Consider the following 25,832-nt stretch of genomic DNA (forward strand, 5'->3'; position numbering starts at 1 on the left):
TAAATCTATTCATGGCAAAAGTATAACTTTGAAAATGTAAAACTAAGGTAAATTATTGTTGGAGTTTGTTAACAAAATGTCACACCAAATGATAAAAAAAAAAGTCAAACTAGTGATCATACCTTTCATTTACAGAACTCAGAGTTTTGGCTCTCGGTAAGTGTCTTGGACTACTATCTGTTTTAGGGGAGGATAATCTCAAAGGGATTCGTGGGAAAACATGTTTTCTACTAAATGCTTTAGTTAATAGTGCTCCTCCAACAGAATCCTGCCTTAAAATCTATTATAAAAAAACTATTTATATTTAATTTTGAAATCTGACATGGGGCTAGACATGTTAGTTTCCCAGGCGCCCTCAGTCACATGACTTGTGCTCTGATAAATTTCACTCTTTACTGCTGCACTGCAAGTTGGAGTGATATCATCCCACCTCCCGTTCCCTAGCAGCCCATCAGAAGAACAATGGGAATGTAACCAGATTCCTGACACCTGCATTTCTTAAAATGTTCCCATCTAATGGTAGATATGAGAACAGCATTCAATAGTAAAAATCCAAGTCTGGCTAACCCAAGTCGCTACTCCTTCAGTTACGTTGAGTAGGAGACACAATAGTGTATTTGAAAGCAATTCCAATGTGCAGTGCTAGCTCCTTCTGAAAGCACATGACCAGGCGAAATGAGATGGCAGCCTACACACAATAAACAAAGCTAAAAAAAAATACATTTATTGGTTTAAGAATAAACTTTAAAATGGAGGAATGCATCAGCTATTGATGTGGTCGTCTCCTGACCACCTATATTTACCTTCACTATGATCCAATCGTTGGCCCAAGGGCCAAACCATCACCTTCGCCCAATGTCACCCAGCTCAAAGTGCCCGGGTGCCGGCCATGCAACTGCCTCCCCACTCCCCTCAGGGAGAAAACATTGTGGCAGATTCACAAGCCCGTGAACTGCCAGTGGGCCCTGTGGGGGTTCAGACCCTGGTGCAGTCACACCTTCTGCACCCCCGGTAGTTCTGCCACTGAGAAAGTGGGCATATTGGGGAAAGATCTGCTTGTTTGGCAATCTCATCAAATGAGTGGATTTAAGGTGTTTGGACAGCTTTACTCTGTGACTAACAGGTTATATTGAAGTTATGAAGGTGGGCAAACTGAGTATTTCCCCAGTCATCACTACTTTTGTCATATGTTTCCTTGAAGGTCCTGGAAACACTGGGGGGGGGGGCAGAAACCTAGCAGTATTAGCAGTTTATCGGGTTTTGTTTTTGGAAAATCTGTAGTTTGCTAGTTGTCTATCTTGTAGGAATATTTAGTAAATGGATGCCATAGCATAGTATTTATCTACGCAAATCAGGAGGATTTCCCAATATTTATCTTTATAAAACAGATTGACGTTGTTTGACTCTGACAAATATCATATGAATATTGCATACAGATAATCCCTCATATATTTTATTTTCTGTGCTTTAGGTTCATAACACATGAAGCAATCACACCAGATAATAGATTCTACAGTCCCAACCAATCACAGTGTGGACATTTCTCAATTGGGCTTCTAATTCTATTTGTGCTAGATTTTCTTCTCTAGTATCTTAGAACTTCTGAAGCTTAACAGCGACTGTATGCTCGCAGGCAATTTATATTTAGGAATTTCAGTCTATGTGAAACATTAATATTTCATCTGTAAATCCATAAGAAAGCTGTTATCCTTCAGTGTATTCAAGGGCTAAATCTCTGATCCAAAAGCAATTTATTGTCTATTCATCTGCAATGGAAAATGTACTTTTGTCATATATTATTTAAGCTGTTTGATGCATTTATGACAGTGCTCACTGTATTTCCAATTTATATTTTGGTTTATACAGGAAGAATCAAGCTAGGAATTCAAAATGGGTCTGTTTTAAATTGGAGAACATTTTGCACTAGTCGATAAAAAAGAGAAAATGTAAATGTTGTATATCTTTTAAATTCACAAATAAGTTTAAGTATATGATGTCAAGTTTGCCTGTTTCTGCTTGCTTTCCAAGACCTTCCTCCCCACCGATTCTAATTTTCTTCCAAAATGATGTCTGTGTTATTTCCACAACAAATGCCTTTTTTATTATGTTCCTTTTTTTTGGGACTCCATAATGGTGTCTCCTATAATATGCTATCTCATCTGTTTATTTGGCATGGCTCAGGAACATAGAACACAGAGACAATATCAGCATTCATTATAATGCAATCCTTATAAATAATGCAGCCTGTGAAGTACCGTTGTATCAGTGATACTCTGAGCTGTTGAGATACTGAGAATGTTAACTCAATCATATGCAATGCTTACAACATTCGGACCTTTAGACAGGGTTCTGACATGCTTGCATATACTGTAAAGCAGAATGCAGGTAGTAATAATGTAATAAAACTTTTATCTGGGAAAACTCCAGGTCCCATAATATCCTAATATTATAGGTCTTGAAGTTTTCCAGATAAAGGTTTTGCCATGAACATGGAATATGCTAACTTAAGACAAGGTAATGGCTTATTATACCACTGAAAAATCATAAATAAAGAATTGTTTAAAGGAAAACATGCCACCAAGCAGATCTATGCAGCATGGTTGGTGGCCACCATGTTAAGCTGCATCACTTCCTGTTTCAAGTTTGTTGGCAGTCATTGCCAAGCAGGAGCATGAACACTGGAAGCAGATAGGGTCCTGGTTTCCAGTGTGCATTCTCCTCCTTAGCAGTCGCCACCAGAGATTCTGATTCCAGATGTGATGTAGCCAGAGATGGGTGGGGATAGTGGTAGCAATATTGAAGGTATGACTTTCGACCAAGTATTTATGCATCCTTGGAACAGGAATTCCAAGGTGCTTACTTCTGGGGTGGATGTGAGAAAAATTGCAATTTGGCTTAGAGAAAGCAGCAAATTGCAACACGTAGTTCAACTGAAAATCTTGAGGCTCCTAGATCACTGGACTGTTTTTTATAATTTCAATAACCAATATGGAATAGGGGAAATGATGGCTATGAGATTGAAGAAGTGTTTAAACCAAGAGGGTGTGTTTGAGCATTATGGGGAAGTTAGCGTGGATCGGGACATTGGATTAGAAAAAGAACACAGGGTAGGAGAGAAGGGAGCAAATAGTATACTCTGTACTTACTGAATCTAATTAACTATAGATCTAACTCTCCAATGAATAACATAAATATCAGCCTGAATAGCAGTAACTTCTGCTGAATGCTGGCAAATGCACAGAGGTTCTCAGGTAAAATGGGAGTTGGAGTTGATGTGTTGAAAATTATAATATCATTGGTATCACTGAAATCTGCTGGGGTGAAACATGTGACTGGGCTGTGAATTTGGGTGGTTAAACCCTTTTTAGGAGGAACAGTGGGAGTAAAAATACAAGTTGGTTTGTGTGGGTGAGCACTTAGGAATCTCTTCTTCGAGATCACATTTCAGAGACAACTGTATAAGGGAGTAACTAAGACACATGGGGCAAATTTACTAAAGGGCGAAGTGGGCTTTTCTAGCAAAAATTTGCCAAAATGATATGATATCGCCAATTTACCGAAAGGGGAAGCAGACAATTTGCTAGAGAAAAAGCTGTTTTAGCCAGGCAAATTTCACTCAGGCGAGTGCAAACTTTCCAATACATTGCCCTTTTCCCAAGTTATACCTGGCAAATTGATAAGATGAAGCTACATCCTCAACAATCCTGGAATAGTTATAAAAAAGACAAAACGCTGCCATTTTTTCATATTTTGATGTGGGATTATGTTTAAAAATATCAATGATAAATCTGTAGTTTAGGGTCTACAAGTAGAAATTGATAACTCACCACACAAAGGAAGAGGCCCAGGTGCACCGCCCTGAGCCCTCAGCACGGGGAGCGGACAAACCGAAAAAAAACGTTTGGAGCAGGCACTCAATGAAGGCAATCTTCTACCAGGCAAATAAATTCAAAGTGAAAGGTTTATTGTGTCCACAGCCTTACGTGTACCCACACCATATTTAAATTGACGTAATTGTATGTCAATAAAGTTTCACTAGGAAGAGAGTAATGCTAGCGAAAATTCGCTTAAAAATGTCCGCGTTGCGAAATTCGCCAGTGTTCATCTGCCAAGTCAAAACTTCGCATTTTGATAAATATGCATATTTGCTGCAAATTCATGTCTAATGAAGTTGCGTAAAGTGTAACAGAACCTTCCGAGGCAAAAATTCACCATTTAGTAAATTTGCCCTTTGGGGTAGTTTTATTATCCACTGAACATCTGGTTTATAGTAATTGTTGTAGATCTTAATCTTGCATGCGTTTTAATGAATCGATAGATTTATCCTCTCATGCTGAATTTTCTTCCACAAGTGTGTTTTTTTTCCAAAAATTTAGATGAGCTATTTATCAAAGAAAGAAAATCATGCAAGATTAAGATCATTCTTGTTCTCGTACAACGATTACCACAAACCCAACACTCAATGGCTATTAAATCTAAACTTTAGACATGCACATTTTAAGGAGAATTCCACCTGTTCATAAAAAATACATACCCCCCACCCCAGGTAGACCCCCCTCCCTTCTCCCCCCAGGCTAACTACCCCCCCCAGGGGAGATGCCCCATACTCCATACTTACCCCTCGGCGCAGATTCTTCCAGCGGAGTTGCACGCATCCATCTTCCGCGATCTCTGTAAGCTGACCAGCAAACTGCTCCAACTGTGCATGCGAAGAAATACCTATCTCTCTCAGCTTACAGAGATCGGAAAAGATGGACGTGTGGAACTCCGCTGGAAGAATCTGCGCAGAGGGGTAAGTATGGCATATGGGGCATCCCCCCGCGGGGGGGGGTAGTTAGCCTGGGGAAGGAGGGAGGGAGGGCTACCTGGTGTGGGGGGTACGAACAGGTTGAATTCTCCTTTCAGGGCATTTCTGCAATTTCGACTTTTGACAGGGTGAAGCTGGAATATATTTAAAATGTTATTTAACAGATATATCTGTCAGTATGTTCCCCTTTTAAGCAAGTAAAGGTGTTGCAAAGTAAACAAACCTAAGGTTTATGAGCCTATAATTATAAGCAGTAATATGGTGTGGCAAATAGGTGGATATCAGCAGAATTCCTGAAACAACTGAAAACCCAGTCTTCTGATTCAGATCAGTGCCTCTCCATCTTAGATTGATTTACTTATTCATCTGACATCCACTTCAATCACCTTAACATTAAATGTAACCTACTTTCTACGTAAGGTAATTCAGGCCATTTCCATTCACTAAAATCTTCCATTCTGATGATTTGTTTTTACTTTAATCTAACTTTAATCATGACTTATTTTTTTTCTTTTGGAAGGGTAAAGGGGAGTGATGGAAATGATGCCAAAATATGGCCTGTGTGGTCAAGGTGATAAAGGATCTTTTGTTGGTTTAATCTCTTGTATACATAATGATAAATTCCTGGCGGCTACTACTGCTTACTCACAACATGACCTGCCAAAATCCTGCAATCACTCAGACCTGCCAGCATTAAGGATTAGTTTATGATTGTGTATACGTAGCATTGCTATTACTGCGCTGAAATGCAGCTTCTTTATAACCAGCCATTTTATTTTCATTTCTCTCTGCACACTCGGCTTTAAAAATGTTATTATATTATTGTATTATATTGAGTGACTCTTGCTTATCAGACAACAAAAAACTAAACTGAAATTATTATATCTGTGTAGTGCAAAGGAAAAATATAATGTTTTCTGGAATGAAGTGAAGCTGTTCCTGCCAACATGATTAACGCCCATGCAACGTCAATCTATATTTGTTATTTATTAAAGTATTTCCAATTAAAGGCCCCCATACATGGGCCGATAAAAGCTGCCAACAGAGTCGGCAGCTGATTGGCCCGTGTGTGGGGCCATCCGACGGGGATCCCCAATCGACATCTGGCCGAAAGTCGGGCAGATGTTAATCGGGCAGGGTCTGTTCATTGATGCAGTCCTGTGATCTGACCTCCCGTATTGCCTCCATTCTGATCCAATCGTTGGGCCCTAGGGCCCACAGTCGGATCGGTCTGATATCGCTCACCTTAATGTGGGCATATCGGGGAGAAATCCACTTATTTGGCGACATCTCCCTGTGTATGTCCACCTTTAGGCTTGACAGGCAAATGCACGTTACAGTGTCCCTTTACATTAAATGAGCATTGATCTAAAAAAAAAGATGCCTGAACCATATATCATAGCGGCGCATCATAATTTTCATAATTACATTAGCGGCGTAAATAGAAAAACAACAAAGTTGAATTTTGCCATGTAAATAAAAATGTTACAGGCAAGAAGCACAAATAGATTAAGACACAGCTCCACATTAGCATCTCAAAGCAGAATGTTTGATCATTACAGAGCCATAAATCTTGTAAGTGCTGTTGCAGTAATACTTCTCTCAGTGGTATAGCAGTACTAATCAATTACAAGGTACTTCAAGAGAAAAACAAAACAAAAAAAAAACATGCTTACTGTGAAAACAACGTCCTCGACCGCACAATGAACTTGAAAACATATTCCAGTGCTTTCAGCGTCCTTAAAATCGGCTCACACTGTTCCCCTCGGCTGGAAATATCCAAATATTTCTTCAAAACGCACATTAGCTTTCTGTCAAGAAAATATATCCAGATATATTAGCGTTGTCACGTCGTAAGCGGATAAAATATCTCACGGGCATAAAAATAATAACAACGTGCCATCAAAGTTTACAGACATGGGATTGAGATACTCGCTATTTGTAATGTATAGCATTTCCTGCCATTCAGCATTTTAGCCCAAATTGAAACTGGTGAAGAAAGAAACTCGAAGAGGACGTCCTACGAACACAAATCTTTATTTCTGCTGCTTTTTGCCATTATGCTTCTATTTAGAACTAAATGGCGCTTGTGTGATGGATGATAGAAGAAATACAAATGTGTTTCCTGTATAGTTTTTAAAAACCAGAAGAAACTGCATATATGGAGGGGTGGCCAAAATAATGGAAAGGGCAGTTGCAAAGATGGCAGTTGCAAAGATAGCTACCCTGTTAATACACAATAAGCTAATTTCCAATTAGCATTAAATGGCAGCTATCAGCAGTGTGAGCTGTCTGAAAAGATCCAAACAGTACCTCTGCCAAAGAGACTATTAAATGTTAAACTTACTTGTAGGCAAGCGTTGCACTGAAATGCTGCTTTATATAAGCCTCTAACACAGTGTTGAAATGTTGAAACTTCCTGTCAGCGATGAGTCCAATTATGTATATCTAAATACAACAACAAATACTTTGAATCATAAATGTCCGTGGAAAGTTCTAGTTCGTATCAAATGACAACTGCTAAAGCAAATAGACGCCAGTTTTCCATATGGAACCCTTAGAGCTTCAACATTTTATATTACAGTCCTGACTCTTCGTGGTTTCATCTCCTGTACTTGACAGTTGCAATAATAGTTTATCAGTTTGTGCCAAGCTCTCAACAGATGCCCAGTCCTTTCTATATTGTTATTACTAGTGCTTACAGTACTGGAAAAAAAACTTACTGAACTCCATAAATCAGTTTTGATTCTGAGCAAAATACATTTATATAGAGATGATTGGGGTACTTTAGCTTTCCTTGGGCTTTGTGCATTACATTCAAGATACAAAAAGGAGCCGCATTTTTTAATATTAAATAAAAGCATTTTAAATGGATGGTTCACCTTTACAGAATGGCTAATTCTAAGCAACTTTTCAATTGGCTTTTGTTTTTTATAGTGTTTGAATTATTTGCCTTCTTCTTCTTCTGACTATTTCCAGCTTTTAAATGGGGGTCACAAGCCCAATCTAAAAAACAAATGCCCTGTAAGGCAACAATTTTATTGTTATTGCTACAGTACTTTTTTTTTTACTCCTCTTTCTATTCAGGCCCTCTCCGATTCATATTCAGTGCATGGTTGCTAGGATAAATTGGACACTAGGCAATTGGATTGCTGAAATTGCAAACTGCAGAGCTGCTGAATAAAAAGCTAAAAAACTAAAAAAAACAATTGTCTCAGAATATCACTCCCTACATTGTAATAAAAGTTGATTGAAACAACTTTAGCAGATTCTTTTTACATTGTAATCCTACATTTAAAACTTCCTTGTATTAGTTTATATAGTAATATTTAAAAACACAAATTCTAATTGTTACGTGAACATTCTCTGGGGCAAAATTACTTACCTTCGAAGTTGCGCTGGCCAGGCGAAGTTTCGCCAGGGCGCCACTAATTCACTAAAATCCGAAGCTGCGCTCAGGGAGGCGAAAGGCAGCGAAGTTGCGCTACCGTTAATTTGTCAAGCAAAGTGAAGTTATGCTAGCGATGCCTCATTTGCATACAGTGCCAAGTTAAAGTACAATGGACGTATATGTAGCAGCAAATACATTACACTACACAAGCCTGGGAAAGCTTTATACATGTGCCCACTGTATAGTTTAGGTGCCATATGTTAGGAAATGTAGGGGGGAAGGAGGGTACCCCAAAAAAAATTACGATCTTTTTCAGCCTATCACCCTTAAAAAAGTAAAAAACGCCAGAAAAAATGTCAATTGTTTTTGAAGCAAGCCCTATCTACTCTATTGCACTTCGCCTGGTCTGAGGTGGTAAAATCCGCAGGTTAGTGAATTAGCGTAGTTACATGCCTTCACCATAGAGCAAATTAGCTACACCACACTACTACTTGCACACACCAAGGTAAAGATGCTGTGATAGCCTTTATTGTGACATTCCAGAAAGACACAACGTTTTGGGGGTTTACACCTCCCTTCATTAGGTCACACTAAAGGCTATCACAGTATCTTTACTTTGGTGTCTGATGGGCCCCCTTTTTTCTGCAAACTATCAAGGTGCAATGTGGCCATATGTTTGGGAGTCACACCATAATCATTGTGAATTGGAATATTAGGACTGCTCCTTAACCATTTATCAATTAGCCAACATGCCCCTCTTATTTAAACTATAGAGCTGTTTATAACAATTATAAAGATTAGTTTTCCTGCATATTTCCTGTTTAATCTATATGGCGATACATTTTCAGAATCAATCCAACTGGCCTAGCAATAGGAGAAACATTGATTGATACCAATATTTAACAATGTCCAGTACCTTAGGATTCATTACACCAAAGCAGATTAAAAAAAATTCACTTTCCTGAAAGGGCGAATGAGTGTTCCATTTTGAGGTTGTGGGTAAAATTCCGTTAGCTCATAACAAATCTGTTTTTGCATTACAAGATTACAATGATTGTTATGGATTAATCTGAATCAATCGTTTCACAACAGCTCACAAAACAATATAATATACAGTGTATTTACTGAGTGTTCAATGATTTAGGAAGTCAATACAGCCTAATTCTTACCAGTGCATCAAAGACAAGGATATCGTACTTTTCTGTCTGGGAATTTTCCATCATAATGTTAAACAAGGCATCAAGGGTGTCTTGCAAGAACTAAAACAAGAAGGTAGAAACATTTTACAGCTCTTTTTTTTCTAATTAAACACATTTTAATCAAAAATGAATTAGAGATATACAGTGTATGCAATAAAGTAGAAAGATCTAAAGTTCAGTTCTTGGCCACTTAGCAACTTATACAAAATACCCTACAAACAATCCATGCCTCATCTCACAGCACTAGTTGGGAGATAGTACAATGGAAATGTTATAAACTCAACAAAGTACCTGTTCTATAAATGCAATTCAATTGCATTTCTCTTCAAAGAGAGAGAAAACTTTTACATCTGTGGAAGAGTCTTTTGAACTTTAAAGATATACATAAATATTTTAGTTTAACTGGAAGGCCAGCTTGAAGGAGTCTTCCAAAGTAGGCATGTCAAATTACATTCATTGTGCATCAACACTGGATGGGGGGAGGAGCGTATATGCATTTACACATATAGTAAATACAAACAAAATATGCAATATCTCCCATACGCAATACCTATACAATAAAACAGTAATATTATATATGAAATAGAACAGTTAAATGTTCCCAGAAACATGAATTTATGTAACATACTTTCACAACTTCTTCCCCATCCACAATCTTCAGCTTTTCTAGATTTTCCTGCAAATTTTCTGGTTTTGTGCGCCACTTCAGGAGTCCAAGCAAGCCAACTTAGAAAGAAATAACAAGCAATGGTTTGTAAAACTAATAATAATTATTCCCTACACAAACATAATGCCACAAACTGAAAGACATGTGGGTACAATAGTATACTGTAATACAGGGGAATGACGCTACGGGGCAGATTTACTAAGCTTGAGTGAATGGTTCGAATTTCAAAAAGTTCAAATTTCTAAGTAGATTTTTGGGTACTTTGACCATCAAATAGGCTATATTCGACCATTCGACTTCGATTTGAATGATTTGAAGTAAAAATCGTTCGACTATTCGACCATTCTATAATCAAAGTACTGTCTCTTTAAAAAAAACTTCGACTTCATACTTCACCAAATTAAAGCTACCGTAATGATAGCCTATGGAGACCTTCCAGAGCACTTTTCTAAGTTTTTTTTGGCCGAATAGAAATCCTTCGATCGATCGCTAAAAATCGTTTGAATCATTCGATCGAACGATTTTTATTTGACCGCAGGAATTTGTTGAAAAAACTTCGAATTCGATATTTGATTTCAAAGTTTTTTAATTCGATGGTCTTATTTTGAAGTTTTTTGTACTTCAAAATTCGACCCTTGATAAATCTGCCCCTACATGTATTGGATCCACTATCCAGAAATCAGTTATCCAGAAAACTTCTAATTAAGGGAAGGCCATATCACATAAACTCCATTTTAATCAAATAATTAAATGTTTTAATCAAATGTTTTAAAAATGATATTCTTTGTCTCTGCAGTATCTTGTAGTTCATCCCAACTTAGAAATAATTAATCCTCATTGGAGGTAAAAAAATCCTATTGGTTTATTTAATGTTTAAATTATTTTTAGTAGACAAAGTATGGTGATCCAAACTATGAAAAGGCCCCTTATCTGGAAACCCCTAAGTCCTGAGCATTCTGGATAACAGGTCTCGTGCCTGTATTATTGTGTTCTGATCAAATGATTGGAGACGATTCCCACAGACTTCTATAGAAACTTGGCAGCTTTAAATTGTCTTTTCATATGCACATTTTTTTTTTAATTTTTCATTAACATTTCATTAACGCACTTATTTTTCAGAAATTTCAGAAGTATTCACGTTTATGTTTTTATCTGTATTTTTTGTCAAATTGCGAAAAAACAATCTTGAATTTTGATAATTCTGTATATAATAATAATAGCATATAAAACAAATAAGTCTAAATTCACTGATACAACGTGGCACAGTGCCTTTATTTGGGGCCTTTTTCTAATCCTTTCTAAAATACTCTACACAAGGTAAATAAGCAAGAGAACATTTCCATAAATCTATAAAAGCCTTCAGGAACCATTGACTAAACAGGGCTTATAGCTGGTAAAATTAGATACAAAAACGGTTTACTGTGCCTAAATTTATTCAGACAAATAAAAAAATATATACTGGGATGCACATATAAATGAAGTTCTGTTAAAGGGAAAAAATAACCTTGAAATTACTGTATAATGTATATGGTTGGATAAAACATGAGTTCAAACCTCAAAATGTTTTTTTCCCCAAATATAGCAATTATTTATTACATTTTCAGTGGTTGTGGGTACTCTACAAAACGCCCAAAAATACCCTGCCATACTTTTCTAAACAATTTTTTTGAATTAACATTTATAAATGAGGTTGTGCTGGCTATTCCAGTATATTATGTGCACCTGGGTAGTTTAACATAGAAGATTTAGCAATAAGATTTGGTAGAAAATGAACAGGCAGCGCCCGGTCCATAATGTAATGATGACCACCACAACTGACCTACCATTCTGAGTTAATTTAGTTGAACAGACAAGGGTTGAAATGGAGAAGGAATCTCGTGAGCTCATGGACAGGCCTCCAGAACTGCTGCTGTTTCTGCTGAATGTGGATCCTTTATTGTCCATTTGTTGACGGGTAAAAGGAAAATGTAGATAGGTACTGCCATCTTCCATTTTCTTACTATCCCCCTGGAAGCAACATTATACCAGTAATGTACAGGAGAATATTTTTCTTCAAAATATACTCTTTATATAAAATAAGCACCAAACTTTCAAAAACAAACCATTCAAGAGCAATGGAACTGGTTTTCTAGCTCCTTTCATAATTTATGACTCTTGCGCTGATTGCCCAGAAAGCAAGTTTAACATATATTCCAAACTGCAGAGGCAAAGAACAGCAACTGGAGTTCCCTGCTTTACTGCTATGGTCTAATTAATTGAGAGTGCTAATGTGAAGTCTTTCTGGAACATAAAACAAGAAACGTCTACAATATGCACGGCAATAAAGAAAGAAGTATTACTGTGTTTTAAACAATAAAACAAGGAGTAATCACATAGCATTTCCAAATAAATCAACTGATGGAACCACAAACAGCCTTTTCATGAACTGGCCAGTCTCAGAGTATTATGCAGAAGGTCAAGTGAAACATTATCTTAGATTCCATTGTCTTCTACACGATGTGTTACAATTAAACTAAAAAGTAGATGTACTAACAATGGTTAGATCAGCCATCACCTTTAGAAATATCACACTAATATGCAAATGGTCACATTTTCTGTAACATAATTGTATAAAGCATTGATTGATATAAAAATCCAGGAAAATATATTTTACATTTTTTTAGAATCAATCTAAATCCATTGCTGTAGACAAGCCAAGACATGTTTAATTGAGTGTTAAAAGTGGCTTTAATGTACTAAACACAGCATTTGTTCATCTGTAGAAAAATTCTGAAGACTTAAGCTTCTTTTTGGAAAGCTAAGCAACACCTGGTAAAATGAAAAAAAAAAAACAGAACACATCTAACAGAATGTTCAGGAGCTGGGCAATCATCAATCTTTCAGCTGGAGCTTTAAAGTGATATTTATCAAACTGTTCTGATTTCTTTTCAAGGGTCCAGTTATTTACACCTCTAGATGGCTGACAGCAATAATGCAAGGGACCAGCCAACATAACTCAAACTGCAGTACTTGGAAAATATCACCTTAAAGAGAGGAAACAACGACTGTATTTATGTGTAATTCCCTGAAATGCAGTAAAAGCCGTAAACAGGTGGAAAATGCATATATAAGAACAGTTCACATTTTGAAAAATATTTTTAATGAACAGTTAATAGATTGTTAAAGTTAAATGATTGTTAAAGATTAATGGTAGCAATTTTTTTTAAATAACTTAAGTAAGAAGTTTGATTGCATACATGGCACACTGGGCATTGTTCACCCACTGGTGGACAGATCACAAAAGAATGGAAAATAACAGGTCAAATCCTTACTCCTCGTATTTGCTTTGTATCGTGGAGCAAGACTTCACACAAGTGATAGAATTCAGTGTTCTTGAGCACTATCACTTCAAAAAGCAGTCAAACACATCCTGATGAATTGACCTTCAGTAAATGCCCCTAACTCTTTACTTACCTCTTTTTGCAGATTCAGTGCAACGGAGCTCACGGGCGCCAGCTTCTTCTCTACGGTCTTCTTCGGGAAGTAAGTGGCGTATCGGCGCAAGCACAGTTGGAGCAGTTTTTGGGTTTTTGACAACTACGCATGCGCGAATTTGTAGAAAATTGCCAAAGCTCCGGAAGAAGACCGAAGATTATCAAAGAGCCGAAAGATGGCGCCAGTGAACTCTGCGCTGAATCTGCAAAGAGAGGTAAGTGAAGAGTTAGGGGCATTTACCAAAGGTAACAGCTAGGCTGGGGGGAGCAAGGAGGGGGGTCTATGTAGGGTGGGGGGGTAGGGGTTTTTAAAATTAAGGGTTTGGTTTTCCTTTAAAAACTTTCCTGCTGGGAAATGTTTGATACATCGCAAAATGGTGCAAACTGCTAAGAATGTCCTAATACAGTGGATAATATTCTGTATTATTACAGTAAAAAACACACCAAAAAGTCATCAAGTGATCTACCAAACTGACAGAATAGTAGGGTGTCGAATATTAATTGTATTCACTCAATATAAGCATGTTGATAAGCAGTACCTTTAATACCACTAAATCATGACAGCCATCATGTAATGTTGTTCCATCCTCCTTCATAAGCCGCACAAAAGCCATGGCAAAGTTTCTTTCTCCTTTGTCTTTTGCTGGAAAGAACAGAATGACATTCGTTTCTCCATCGCTTAACAATGCAGAGAGTTAATTCACAAGACCATTGTTAAATAGGAAATCACTTACATTCCTGGGAAGATCTGTGTCTAAACATGAACCGAAGATGTATTCTCTGCATTTCTTCAATTGGAACTGCCACCTGTTCCAGTTAATAATGAATTATTTTGTTAAAAAATGTGAAAGGCAAATGGAAAAATCAATTAACGGCAGTATTAGTCAATAGCAAGAAAAATACGTACAACCATGCCTTCATAAAAGTTTTTATACATACAGCTTACTATAGACTGCAAGCCTGGCTAGTATCCTACATACAGGGGCAGATTTACATAGGGTCGAATATTGAGGGTTAATTAACCCTCGATATTCGACTGCCGAATGTAAATCCTTCGACTTCAAATATCGAAGTCGAAGGATTTACCGCAAATAGTTCGATCAAATGATTAAATCCTTCGAATCGTTCGATTTGAAGGATTTTAATCCATCGATCGAACGATTTTTCTTCGACCTAAATATTGTTAGAAAGCCTATGGGGACCTTCCTGGCTAACATGGCACCTCGGTAGGTTTTAGGTGGCGAAGTAGGGGGTCGAAGTTTTTTTTAAAGAGACAGTACTTCGACTATCGAATGGTCGAATAGTCGAACGATTATTAGTTTGAATCGTTTGATTCGAAGTCGAAGTAGCCAAAAAATACATTTGAAATTCGAAGTTTTTTTTCTTCTATTCCTTCACTCGAGCTAAGTAAATGGGCCCCACAGTGTGCTGTCATCTCATTAATTATCATTTTCCATCTATAATACACTATATATGCATATTTTTGTGTTCGTGTTTTGCCGTAATCCATGGCAAATAAAGTCATAATTGTGTTGCAATAACTATATGTTATTGTTACATTTTTTTCACCCTGATCATTTTTTTTGTTTGTGATTGCCGATGGATTGTACAAATCTTACCACCTAAAACGTGCTGAGATACAGGTTTTAGAAATCACAGAAAAAAACACAACTGAAGAAAAAACATCACAAAAATCAGAACTGAATTAGATAAACACAATCACAAAACTGTTTTAATTAGCCATCAATGTTATCTTCATAGAGAGGATAAAATTACTATATATATATATACTATACTATATATTTTTATAGCAAATGCTATGGCAGGGATGTGCATACTTGGGAGATATGAACAAAGATAATTAGTATGAGCCAGCCTTATTAGGGGTACAGTGTCACTGGTTGTTGGCCTTCATAAATTTGTAACTATTGAATGAACAATAAAAACAATTCCAGAGCATCAGGTATGAGGCCCTGGAATATGATTGGACATTTCCCAGTTACAAAATGATACCCCCTGAACAATGTAGGTCTCTATAAAAAGATATTGCATAAAACAGCTCACATGTAAAACCCTGCTTCATGTAAATAAACCATTATCATAATAATATATTTTTTAGTAGTATGTGCCATTGGGTAATCATAAATAGAAAATTTCCATTTTAAAATAATATGGGCTGCCCCCTGGGATCCTACGATTCACAGTTCACACAAACAAACCAAACATGTATAATGTTTCAATGAGCGGATTAAAAAGATTCTGTCTTTTGCTTCCACACTTCTTCCTGTTACAGTTAGAGCTGCAGTATTACTGGTCAGGTGATCTCTGAGGCAGCACAGAGACCGTCACAAAATGGTGGCTCAAGGCAAGAGATGTAAAAGGATAATTTTTACTTAAATATATGTTCCAGTTTGGTAAGTTTCTTGAATATGCCACTTAATTTGATATTAACTAACTGTTGCTTAAATATTCATTTTGAGGCTAAAGTTTTCCTTTAATTATTCCAGAAAAAACTGAATGCATTTATTAACAAGTCATTCTGGGAACAGTTCAGTATAAAAATAAAAACTTGGTAAATAGATAAAAATATAAGTTAGTCAAAAATGTAATCTATAAAGGTTGGAGTGAGAGGATGTCGAATGTAATAGCCAGAACACCACTTCCTCCTTTGCATCACTCTGACCTTTGTCCCATATGGCCCTCCTTCAAGTCACTGATTGGTTACTGGCTGGTAAATGGTTAGAGAGCTGTAAATGAGGAAGTAGTGTTATTACTTTAGACATGTGTTAATGCCAGCCTTTATAGATCACATTTTTAGGCTAACTAACTATATTGAAAACATTTACACATCACATTTATCCAGTTTATTTTTTACACTGAACAGTTCCTTTAAATACATGTACTGTATTTCTGTAAATACATGTGCAATATACAGGTAAGAAGAATTTCACTGGCACACAGGAGTTGCGGTACAATATACAGACAAACATCTCTCTTTCACTGAGACATGCTCATATAACACCCCACAATTATGAGAAAACTGAATGACTTTTAAAAATGCCGGCAGCTATTTGTGCTACTTCATGGATATCCCTATGAGCTGCAGCATTTTTAATTTTATTATTAACAATAAACATTTGAAAGCATCTGTGAAAACGGCTTTTCTCCAGTAAGCCAAGATACAGAAACAAGATACCAAATGGTGATTAAGCTGTCGCAATATTCAGGGGGAAAAAAAATCCATTGTTATTCCCTCTGTCTCTTACCCTATTTGTCTACCTTTATTTATTTGGTGTGTATTAACTGTAGTTTATTGCCTGATTTCTTGTAGCAAATAATGAAGTATCTGGCTTTCTGCTATTTACCAACTTCATAGATTGCTTTTAAATAATGCTGTCATTTGAATGAAGAAAAAGTGGCAATTTCCTATATAAATTTGAAATGATAAATGTTTTCTATCATACCTTTATGGTTTCCATCCAGCGCGGCTGTTTGATTTGATAATACAGAACCGATCTATATTCACTCACGGGTTTGTCTCCCGCTCCCAAGCAAATTGCATTCTGAATGCAAAAAACAAAAAAGAGCAATCAATCTTGTTAATTATTTGTCACCTTAGCAAATTTATTGAAATAGCTGATTTTTTATAACTTTAAGGTCACAATTAGTAAATAACGCATATTTTATTTGAAAAATAGAAGCGGAAAAAGAACAACCTATTTCTCTGAATAAAGGAAGTAAACAACGTAAACTATGAATAAAAATAATCATTTTACATTTAGCAGTGTCAAGTGCTTCATTACTAGGGATGCACTAAATCCATAAACATTGCCTCACTCAAATTCTGAATCGTCCAATGAGGATTTGTCCATATAAGTTACAAATATTGGTGCAAAAAAAACAACAACAACAACAATATTTATACAACATTCAGTTCATACAGTAAATCAAAGGACCAATTAAAAGGAATATCCATCTCTGTGAGAGATGTTAAAGCCATATACATGGGGACATCCAGATAAGGTACAAGATAATGTGGATCAAAGTAGCTGAATATAAATTAGGGCTAAATTAAGGAGAGATCACCACAACTTCATTATAGTCAGCTTGAAAAAGGAACTAAAATGTTCTGAAAGCTTGCTATGATTAAATTAGTTAGCCAATATAGGTATAACCTTTATACAGATATTGGCCCCCTTATCCAGCGTCCTATTATTCGGCACGCTCCAAAAACCAGCACTCTGGGGCACCCGCTCAAAAATCTGGAATTAGGTATTTCAGAAAAAGATCATTCAACCTGCTCCAAAATTGTGTATGTGCAGGTCACAGGTTAGAGACTCCCACTTACTTGTAAGTTGCTATGAAATTTATTGTATACTTTTTCTCTGGTCTCTGCCTCCCCGTGCTAATAATTTAAGTGTGTTCGCCAGCTTTATGCAATACTGTAATAGCGGTGCCCATAAAACAGGAATCCCCAAGCTGCATGTTTTTTTCCCAACTTTTGAGCAAACTGGTAGATAGTGCTCTGAATTACATAAAAAAAACCCTTATCCGGAATAGCCCAGGTCCCAACCATTCCGGATAAAAGATCCTGTACCACCTTTTTGTTATTCTTTTGCCCTGTGACTGGCTAACACGGTACAACTACTTTACCTGGAAATGTAGGTTCTAAACTACACCGGTGCAGCTACCCATAGCATCCAATCAGATATTTGTTTTCATTTTCTAAACTGTAGAATGCCATTGGAAGTAAAATGCTATTGACAACTGCATTTGGGCAAATTAGAACCTACGTTAATGAACTCTCGCCCTAACACTTTACATTTTCAGATATGTGCAAAATCTACCCAAAAACCTATCATTTACAAAAATTTGATACAAGAGCTGGACCCTACAAGTTTTTTTCTGTGTCGGTGCCTGGTGACAAAACGCAGGTGACAAGTCGGACGGAGTCCCAGAAAAGTCGCAGGTAAAAACTACACGGTCAGACTGCTCTCCGTCCGACTTGTTGCCTGCGTTTTGATGCCGGGCGTCAATCCGACGAAAAACTAGTCCAGCCCTTAAAGTTAAAAGTCATATGACTTTAAGGGTTCAGATTAAGTTTGTGAAGCAAATTCTGCATTCAGTGTACCCCCAGTCATTACAGAGCAGATATCTTTTAAAATTATTTTTGGTACTAGAATATTTACTCAAACAGAAGGAGGTGAGTTCTGTATAATAGTACTAATATAAAAAGTAATCTATCATTTTCTGGCTCAGGCCACAAAAGTGGCACATTTAAGTTGGATTAATTATAAAAATGTACTGGAAGGAGGATTGAGAAGGACAAAATGATCAAATAAATTGTTGAACAGCTTGACACAGAAAGGGCTGTGATCGATGTGTAGACGTACGTAAGGTCAATTAGAAAGGTGAAAAAATGTACGAGGTTACAAGAGAGAGTTATAAGAGAATCCATTAAGAAAGGAGCATTATGGAATACTCAGTTCAAAGCGACGGCAATGAGTATTTTATTGGCAGGGCTTCCAAAATTGAATAGACGCTTCTACGTCTAATGAACTAAAATTATTGATATATCTGTCAAAGAAGTACCTGTAGTAGTATCAGCTGCTTTTTTGGTGCCAGAAGGGAATTTTTCAACTATGAGGTAAAACTGTGTTGCAGAAATGAAAGTGATTGAAGAAAATCTGCATCCTATATATACCTACCGGAATTATTTTACCTTCTTCGTCACAAACACACATAATGACTTCTACATTTCTTTGTGTAGCTCGGTCAAAATCTCCTTGTAGAATCGTAACATAAATATCATTTCTGACATCACCTGTTAAAAAAAAGCCACAAAATATGAATTCACATAAACAAGTTAAAGATAAACATGCCTTATTTAGAAAGGTCCCTTTATTTTTTCTTTCACTGATGCTCCAGGTTTCCTAATCATGTGGGTTCACTGCCTTTTACAGGTCATAATAATATACCAGAACTCTGGAATGTGCAGACAAGGAAAATAAAACTGAAAAAAAGGCATTGTGCCAAAACATTGTACTTTGCCTTTAATAAAAGTGGTTTTCTGTCTTGCACATTCTTTATCTGCAAGGCCAATGTTCCTGAGTTTATTCATGGTTGTAATTTTAGATTAATATCAATGCACAAACACCATATTAAAAAATCCAAGAGGAGATGTCCATATGTTTTATAGGTAGACTGAATATGACTGAATTCAACCAGTACGACCCCGTGAGCAGGCGATAGCTGGGATGTTTGTTAATTGTATAGGCTTATCCCACAGAAAATAGAATACATGGATTAATACATGAAAGGCAAAGCATGCAGGAAAAAAACAGATGCCAGCTGAATTGAAGTTATAACCATGGTTTTAAGGCAGGAGCTGAACTGAAACAGAAGCAGGGACATTTCCTAAACAGCTATTTCCAACTAGAGTATAAATATGATCGATGCAACGTTGCATGAAAAATGCAATTTTTTGAGCTACTCTTCTCTTTGAATCTCACCATATGAAATATAAGTCTTACATTTAACTAAACCTAAAGCATATGAAATATAAGTCTTTTATTTAACTAAACCTACAAAAATGATAGGTAAAACATAAATAATATATATACTAGAGATCCGCCAAATCCAGGATTCCTGGCTTCCCTTTTCAACAGGATTCAGTCAAATCCAAGTGTATGTAACATTTTATTCCTGAACCAACTAGTGTATTTTTTTTAGTTGTAATATAATGTTTAGTTGGTGTGTAGACAGCCATCTCAAGTCACTGTGTCTGATCCCGAGCTTTCAGAAAGAGCCAGCAATTCACAATGGAACTGCTTTCAGATAAGCTATTGTTTCTCCTACTCAATGTAATTGGAGGAATTGCAGTGGGACTTGAATTTTTAGTATTGAGTGCTATTTTCATATCTACCAGGGATCTGCTATCTTATGTCAGGCAGCTATTATTTGGTTACCTTCCCATGGTTCTGTTGATAAGATGCTGGGGGGAGGGAGGGGGGTGATAGTACTCCAACTGGCCGGGCAGCAGTAAATAATGACTGAAGTTTATCAGAACACAAGTCACATGACTGAGGGCACCTGGAAAACTAACAGTAGCCTCATGTCAAATTTCAAAATTAAATATAAAAAAATATGTTTGTTCTTTCGAAAAATGGATTTTAATGCAGGATTCTGCTGAAGAAGTGCTATGATGTGATGTAACTGATGTGTAAAACATTTTAATAACAACAATAAAAAACCTCTTTGTGAATGCACCATGTGACCTACAGTATGATGACGTGGGTTTTAGTTAAATTAAGTGACTCTGGGGTCCTTTAATTTAAAAGCTTTGCCACAATACACAATTATTATAGTCTCATAAGTGTAATTTATTTGTTTTCCTTTCCAGGCATCCTTTCCAGGAAAAGACACTTTTCAAGTACAGCTAATTTGAATTATATATAAATAGAACTTCTCTTTGTAAAACTAGATGGAAAAAAAACCCATGAAGTGATAGTTTGACATGTTTCTTTACTAAGAGGTCTCAAAATCATAAATACCTTTTTTGTCTTCTGACGGTATGGATTCTGTGAGATTTTACTTATTTTACAGATTATATTTTGAAAAATACAAGTGATTTATGCATATGAAATAAATAAAAATATACTCTTGCTATGAAATGTTAAAGGTCTGCCTAAAGAAATGAGTAAAATGTAAAATAAGTATGTAGTACAAAACAAAGTTATACTTAGCATTCAAAAGCAAAATAATCAATGTTTTTGTATTTTTAACTATTTTTTGTTCGATTTTGTTGGAAAACTCCCGTTATTTTGCTTTTGACTACATATTTGCACCCATAGACTGGGGTAAACTTTGAGATTTTTTTCCATACCCTTATTGATCTTTGGATTGGACCATTATACATGTGAATAATGCTTTTATTTGAACTCTTGCTTGGGCACACGGCAACACTCTGTTTTGCTATACTAAACATTCACACTTGTACATAGGACCCCAGTAAACCTAACCAAAAATCACCATCATATTGAAAAACTTTTTATTTGTAGCTCACTTTAATAAAAGCAAACATATTCAGGAAACCATGAATATCATGATTATTTTATTCAATTATCTGTTTCACATATGTATTTATTTTTCAAAAACTTACATATGTCCCATGAACTAAATAAGGGGGACATTACTCTCTTCTCTTTTAACTCATTTACAATGATTGTACCCATGTGAATCCTTACATTCTCTGTGCCCTAATATCACATATTTTATAACTCTACTTTCTTTCTTTATGTTTATATTCCAAAATTTCCTGCTCCTCTACCTCTCACCAGACACTCAAACTCATTCAAACTCGAAAGTTTAAAATCAAATTGATGATAATTTTCCTAGAGGATGCTCACCTTTAACCTCAACATTTATGAGCCTGAACATATGTTTTGTACTTAACTGATCTCACTGTGAAATGTGATTTCAAATGTCTCTACGTATGTTTATTTTTAAGACTCCTTGGGGGTATATTTATCAAAGAGTGAAGTTGAGATCGCCACAGGAGGAGGAGGAATTCGTAATGCTTTACAGACCCTCTTAGCGGATTAAGACCTAGTGCCAGATCAGAGCATTTTTAAGAAATATTCTATGGTCTACTTTGTTTTGAAGGGATTTCAAGCAGAATATGCTTTTTAATAACAACTCAGTTTTAAATTTTCATGAATATAGGTGATAAAAAACAAGGGATTTTCTGTGAACCCAGAAATATCTACTACAACTAAACTAAACAAAAATTAAGCAAATAATATACAATTGTCATAAGTAAGTTCACTTATTATTTATTATTAAAAGTGTATGGTGTAGCTTTGCACCCTGTATTTTTACCTGGCATGATTATCTCAGGAAATCCCAGCTTCCTAGCAACCACCGTTGTTCTGTCCACAAGATGTGGATAATCCTTACGAATTTGTACAGAATCCCCCACAAGCATTTTTACGGTCACCCACAAACCTGTATGTAAAAAATAACACATGTATCTTTTATTAGCAATGTATTGGAAAAATATCGCATGCATCATTTATTAGCAATGTATTGCACATATATCCTTGCAAGTAGTGATGGGCGAATAAATCACCAGGTGTGAATTCGCTGTGAATTTCTGCATTTTGCCACCGGCAAATAAATTCGCAAAACTATGCGAAAATTGGCCGGCGTCAAAAAATTGTAGATTTGCGTCAGAAAAGTCGCTCGAGTCAAAACCGTCACGTGTCAACATTATTCGGAGGTCCATTTGACTTTAACGCTGGCGTCACAATTGACACGGGCATCAAAATTTGCGTGTCGCAAATTTTTCGTCTTTCCGCGAATTTCCCGAGAAATTCACAAATTTTTCAGTGAAGCAAAACGGGACTAATTCACCCACTACTTGCAAGTCATGACTTGCCTAGGTTTGGGAAATGAAAAGGGGAAGTACTGTAAAAAAGTACAGTGAATGAGAAAAAGCAGACTGGACAAGTAGAGTAAGGGAGAGTGAAAGTACCTTGGCAGTTCCGAGGTGGGAAAACAACCAGAGTTGTTACCTGATGGCATGAAAAAGTAGACTAGAGGTGCTGTGAGGAAAGTTTCAAGGACAGAGGGAAGTGGAAGGGACACACCATGTGGAAATTCATGATGTGAGGGAGGTATGAATTGGGATGGTGCTTTGGTGAAATTAGAGAAAGGATAAATGTTGCTGCCAAAGACTGAGGAAGGCACAACAGATGTGAGAGGTGAAGATATAGGAAGTGAATGGACTACGGTATGTTAGAAGTGGAACTTTAAGTATTGTTCAAGGCAGGATCAAAGATGATGTGTAGAGGTACTATTAGTTGTACAAGACCCAAGGAGACCATACGGAGATGTGTGAAGTAGGAAAAATAGAACCTTGGCTGCTTTCTGGAGGTCAGGAGGATTGGGGATCCAAGGAGTAGAAGTGATGAGTACAAGTACAAGCATAGGGGAATAGTAACTTCAGAAGCAATCCATTGACTCAAGAACCACGGCATATGTATGGTTTTACTGGTGATGAGGGATGATTGAGGGAGGTCAAGAGATGCTATGTTAATCTAATGGGAAAAAGGAAGCCAGTACCATTTGGAGGGAGATGGCTAAATAAAATTTGTGTTTTTATGGAAGAATACTTTCAAATCAATGTCCCCTTTAAAAAAACAGAATGTTTTAGCAGGAGGTCTCTATGAAGACATATTCTTCTGTTTATGATTATTATTCAGGTCAGTACGAGCATTAATAAACGAGGAACATTGACTTGGATTTTAAACTGTTTAGTCTTCATTTACTTTTAGTATCTAGCCAGTTTTCTTCAGGCAGATAGGCACAGTAATTCACTCTGGCAGAACAAGTTCATAGTTGGAAACAGGGAAAGTCTGATAAGAGCATGTTATATCATTCTGTGACTCACTAACATTTGTTCTTGGTAATTTTCTAACAGCTGGCTTAGTTGACAAGCAAAACAGAAACCATGCTTTCCCTACACTCATTAAATAGGACAAGTAATTGTCTTCCTCACTTCTGCTGCATTTTATGTGCAAGCCTGTAGAATACAGTGTATGGAACCTTAGAAGAGCAAAGGAAATCAACTGCACTTACAGGAAAATAACTATAGTATATTTTAATAACCAGTACTAACTAGCTTACCCTGCTTCATGAATTCATTTTATATGTTTATCATATAACAGTAGATAGAATACTGAGCATATAAAATATTTAGACAAACTCAATACATTTGCCTTAAAGGTTAACTATTACAATATAGAGGTTTGTAGTTTCTCAATCTAAATTGCCTTTTGTATAGCAACCCCATAGCCTCCTTAATTATAATAGCCCATGTTTCATCTTATTTTCATAGAACACAATTATATTCAATGCCCTGCACTTTAGTCATAAGAATGCTTTACTATCTTGGAATTATAAAATCTCTATGAGAAGGAAGGGATTTTCACCTAAACTAGTTAACATTTGGACCAAGTTTAGTCAAAGCTACTATATTGTACAGAATACGATTTATCCAGGTCCCATTCTGCATGCCTGAAATCCAGAATGCATCTTGTACAGCAGCTCTCTTTTATAAAGTAATTAACTCTGTAAAATAACATCTAAATATTGAAAACAATAATAAAATGTAACTATGGTATAAATATTGTGCTCTTTATCTTCTGATCTAATACTTAGGCGATTTATCAAATTTTAAATTATTTCTACAATTAACAGGTTTTTTTGTGCAAAAACTCATAAATTTGAATGACGGTTTCCAAAACATAATTTTCCATATTTATTAAGGGGAAAAAAATCAGAAAAAACTTGGATATAAAACTTCGGCAACTTAAAGCTTTTAAGTTCATGTATAAATCAAGAGGAGTTGTCCTATAAAAAATGTATGCCGATTTTCAATTTGAGTTTACAAGTTTTTCAAATTTTCTTGAGAGTTTGTAGACCCGCCGAAAATGTTAAGCAGCATACGAATTTGTTGCATTCAAGGTTTTTGTTCCCCACAGATTAATTCTATAGAGTTTTTTATATTCCAAATTTAAATAAACAAGCGAATATTCAGTTTGAACAATAAACACTAGTTGATAGTAGTAATACTGTATATATAAAGTTCTCACCGCCCTGAGACTTCAACCGAGGGAGTGGACCACCGTGTAGAGAAAAAAGAGCAGGCACTTCCAAAGACCAATCCTCCAGGCAGACTTGTCAAATTATAAGTAATTTATTTCTTATTTAGCCTATGATAAAGTATCTAAAAGATATGAAACACGTAAGGCTGTATCCTTGTGTACCAAAATAAATTACTTATGATTTGACAAGTCTGCCTGGAGGATTTGTCTTTGAAAGTGCCTTCTCTTTTTCTCTACAAAACAAATATTCAGGTTTGGTAACATTTCAAATTAATTTGAATTCGAAAAAAAAACCTCTAGAATTTACACATTTTAATAAATAATAATAATAAGCCTTTAAAAGTTATTTGCAAAGCCATTCATTTCTTGCTCATTGGCAACAACTTACCTTGCCCACCACTGTCTCCTTTTGATGACGTGACCTTAGTCAACAGATTATGTAAAAAGTCGTTTTCAGCAACAACACTAATACAAACAAAAAAAAAATTCAAGTTATTGAACTTCCAAATGGATAATTGAAAATGTAATGATGCTGGTTTAGTATGGTCTTTAAGAACCTACAACCAAATTGGACATAAAATGAACAGAAATCCCTTGCTGGCATTTTGTCAAGGAACACGGGCCAT

At 36.2% G+C, this 25,832-nt stretch overlaps 1 protein-coding gene across 2 annotated transcripts in view; it reads right to left on the reverse strand.

The window, feature by feature from the left end:
* dock2.L (dedicator of cytokinesis 2 L homeolog) overlaps positions 1 to 25,832 on the reverse strand; it is a 313,170-nt gene that overhangs the window by 231,625 nt on the left and 55,713 nt on the right. For both annotated transcript variants that reach the window (XM_018252117.2, XM_041586149.1), the window contains exons 12-22: positions 25,595 to 25,671; positions 22,418 to 22,543; positions 19,246 to 19,361; positions 17,002 to 17,100; positions 14,272 to 14,344; positions 14,077 to 14,180; positions 11,888 to 12,071; positions 10,026 to 10,123; positions 9,368 to 9,457; positions 7,155 to 7,255; positions 6,484 to 6,618 (exon numbers count right to left, since the gene is read on the reverse strand). In XM_018252117.2, coding sequence (XP_018107606.1) covers positions 6,484 to 6,618; positions 7,155 to 7,255; positions 9,368 to 9,457; positions 10,026 to 10,123; positions 11,888 to 12,071; positions 14,077 to 14,180; positions 14,272 to 14,344; positions 17,002 to 17,100; positions 19,246 to 19,361; positions 22,418 to 22,543; positions 25,595 to 25,671 — 1,203 coding nt within the window. The remainder of the gene's footprint in view (positions 1 to 6,483; positions 6,619 to 7,154; positions 7,256 to 9,367; positions 9,458 to 10,025; positions 10,124 to 11,887; positions 12,072 to 14,076; positions 14,181 to 14,271; positions 14,345 to 17,001; positions 17,101 to 19,245; positions 19,362 to 22,417; positions 22,544 to 25,594; positions 25,672 to 25,832) is intronic.

The sequence above is a fragment of the Xenopus laevis genome, chromosome 3L (assembly GCF_017654675.1).
Source record: "Xenopus laevis strain J_2021 chromosome 3L, Xenopus_laevis_v10.1, whole genome shotgun sequence".
Lineage (NCBI taxonomy): Eukaryota > Metazoa > Chordata > Amphibia > Anura > Pipidae > Xenopus > Xenopus laevis.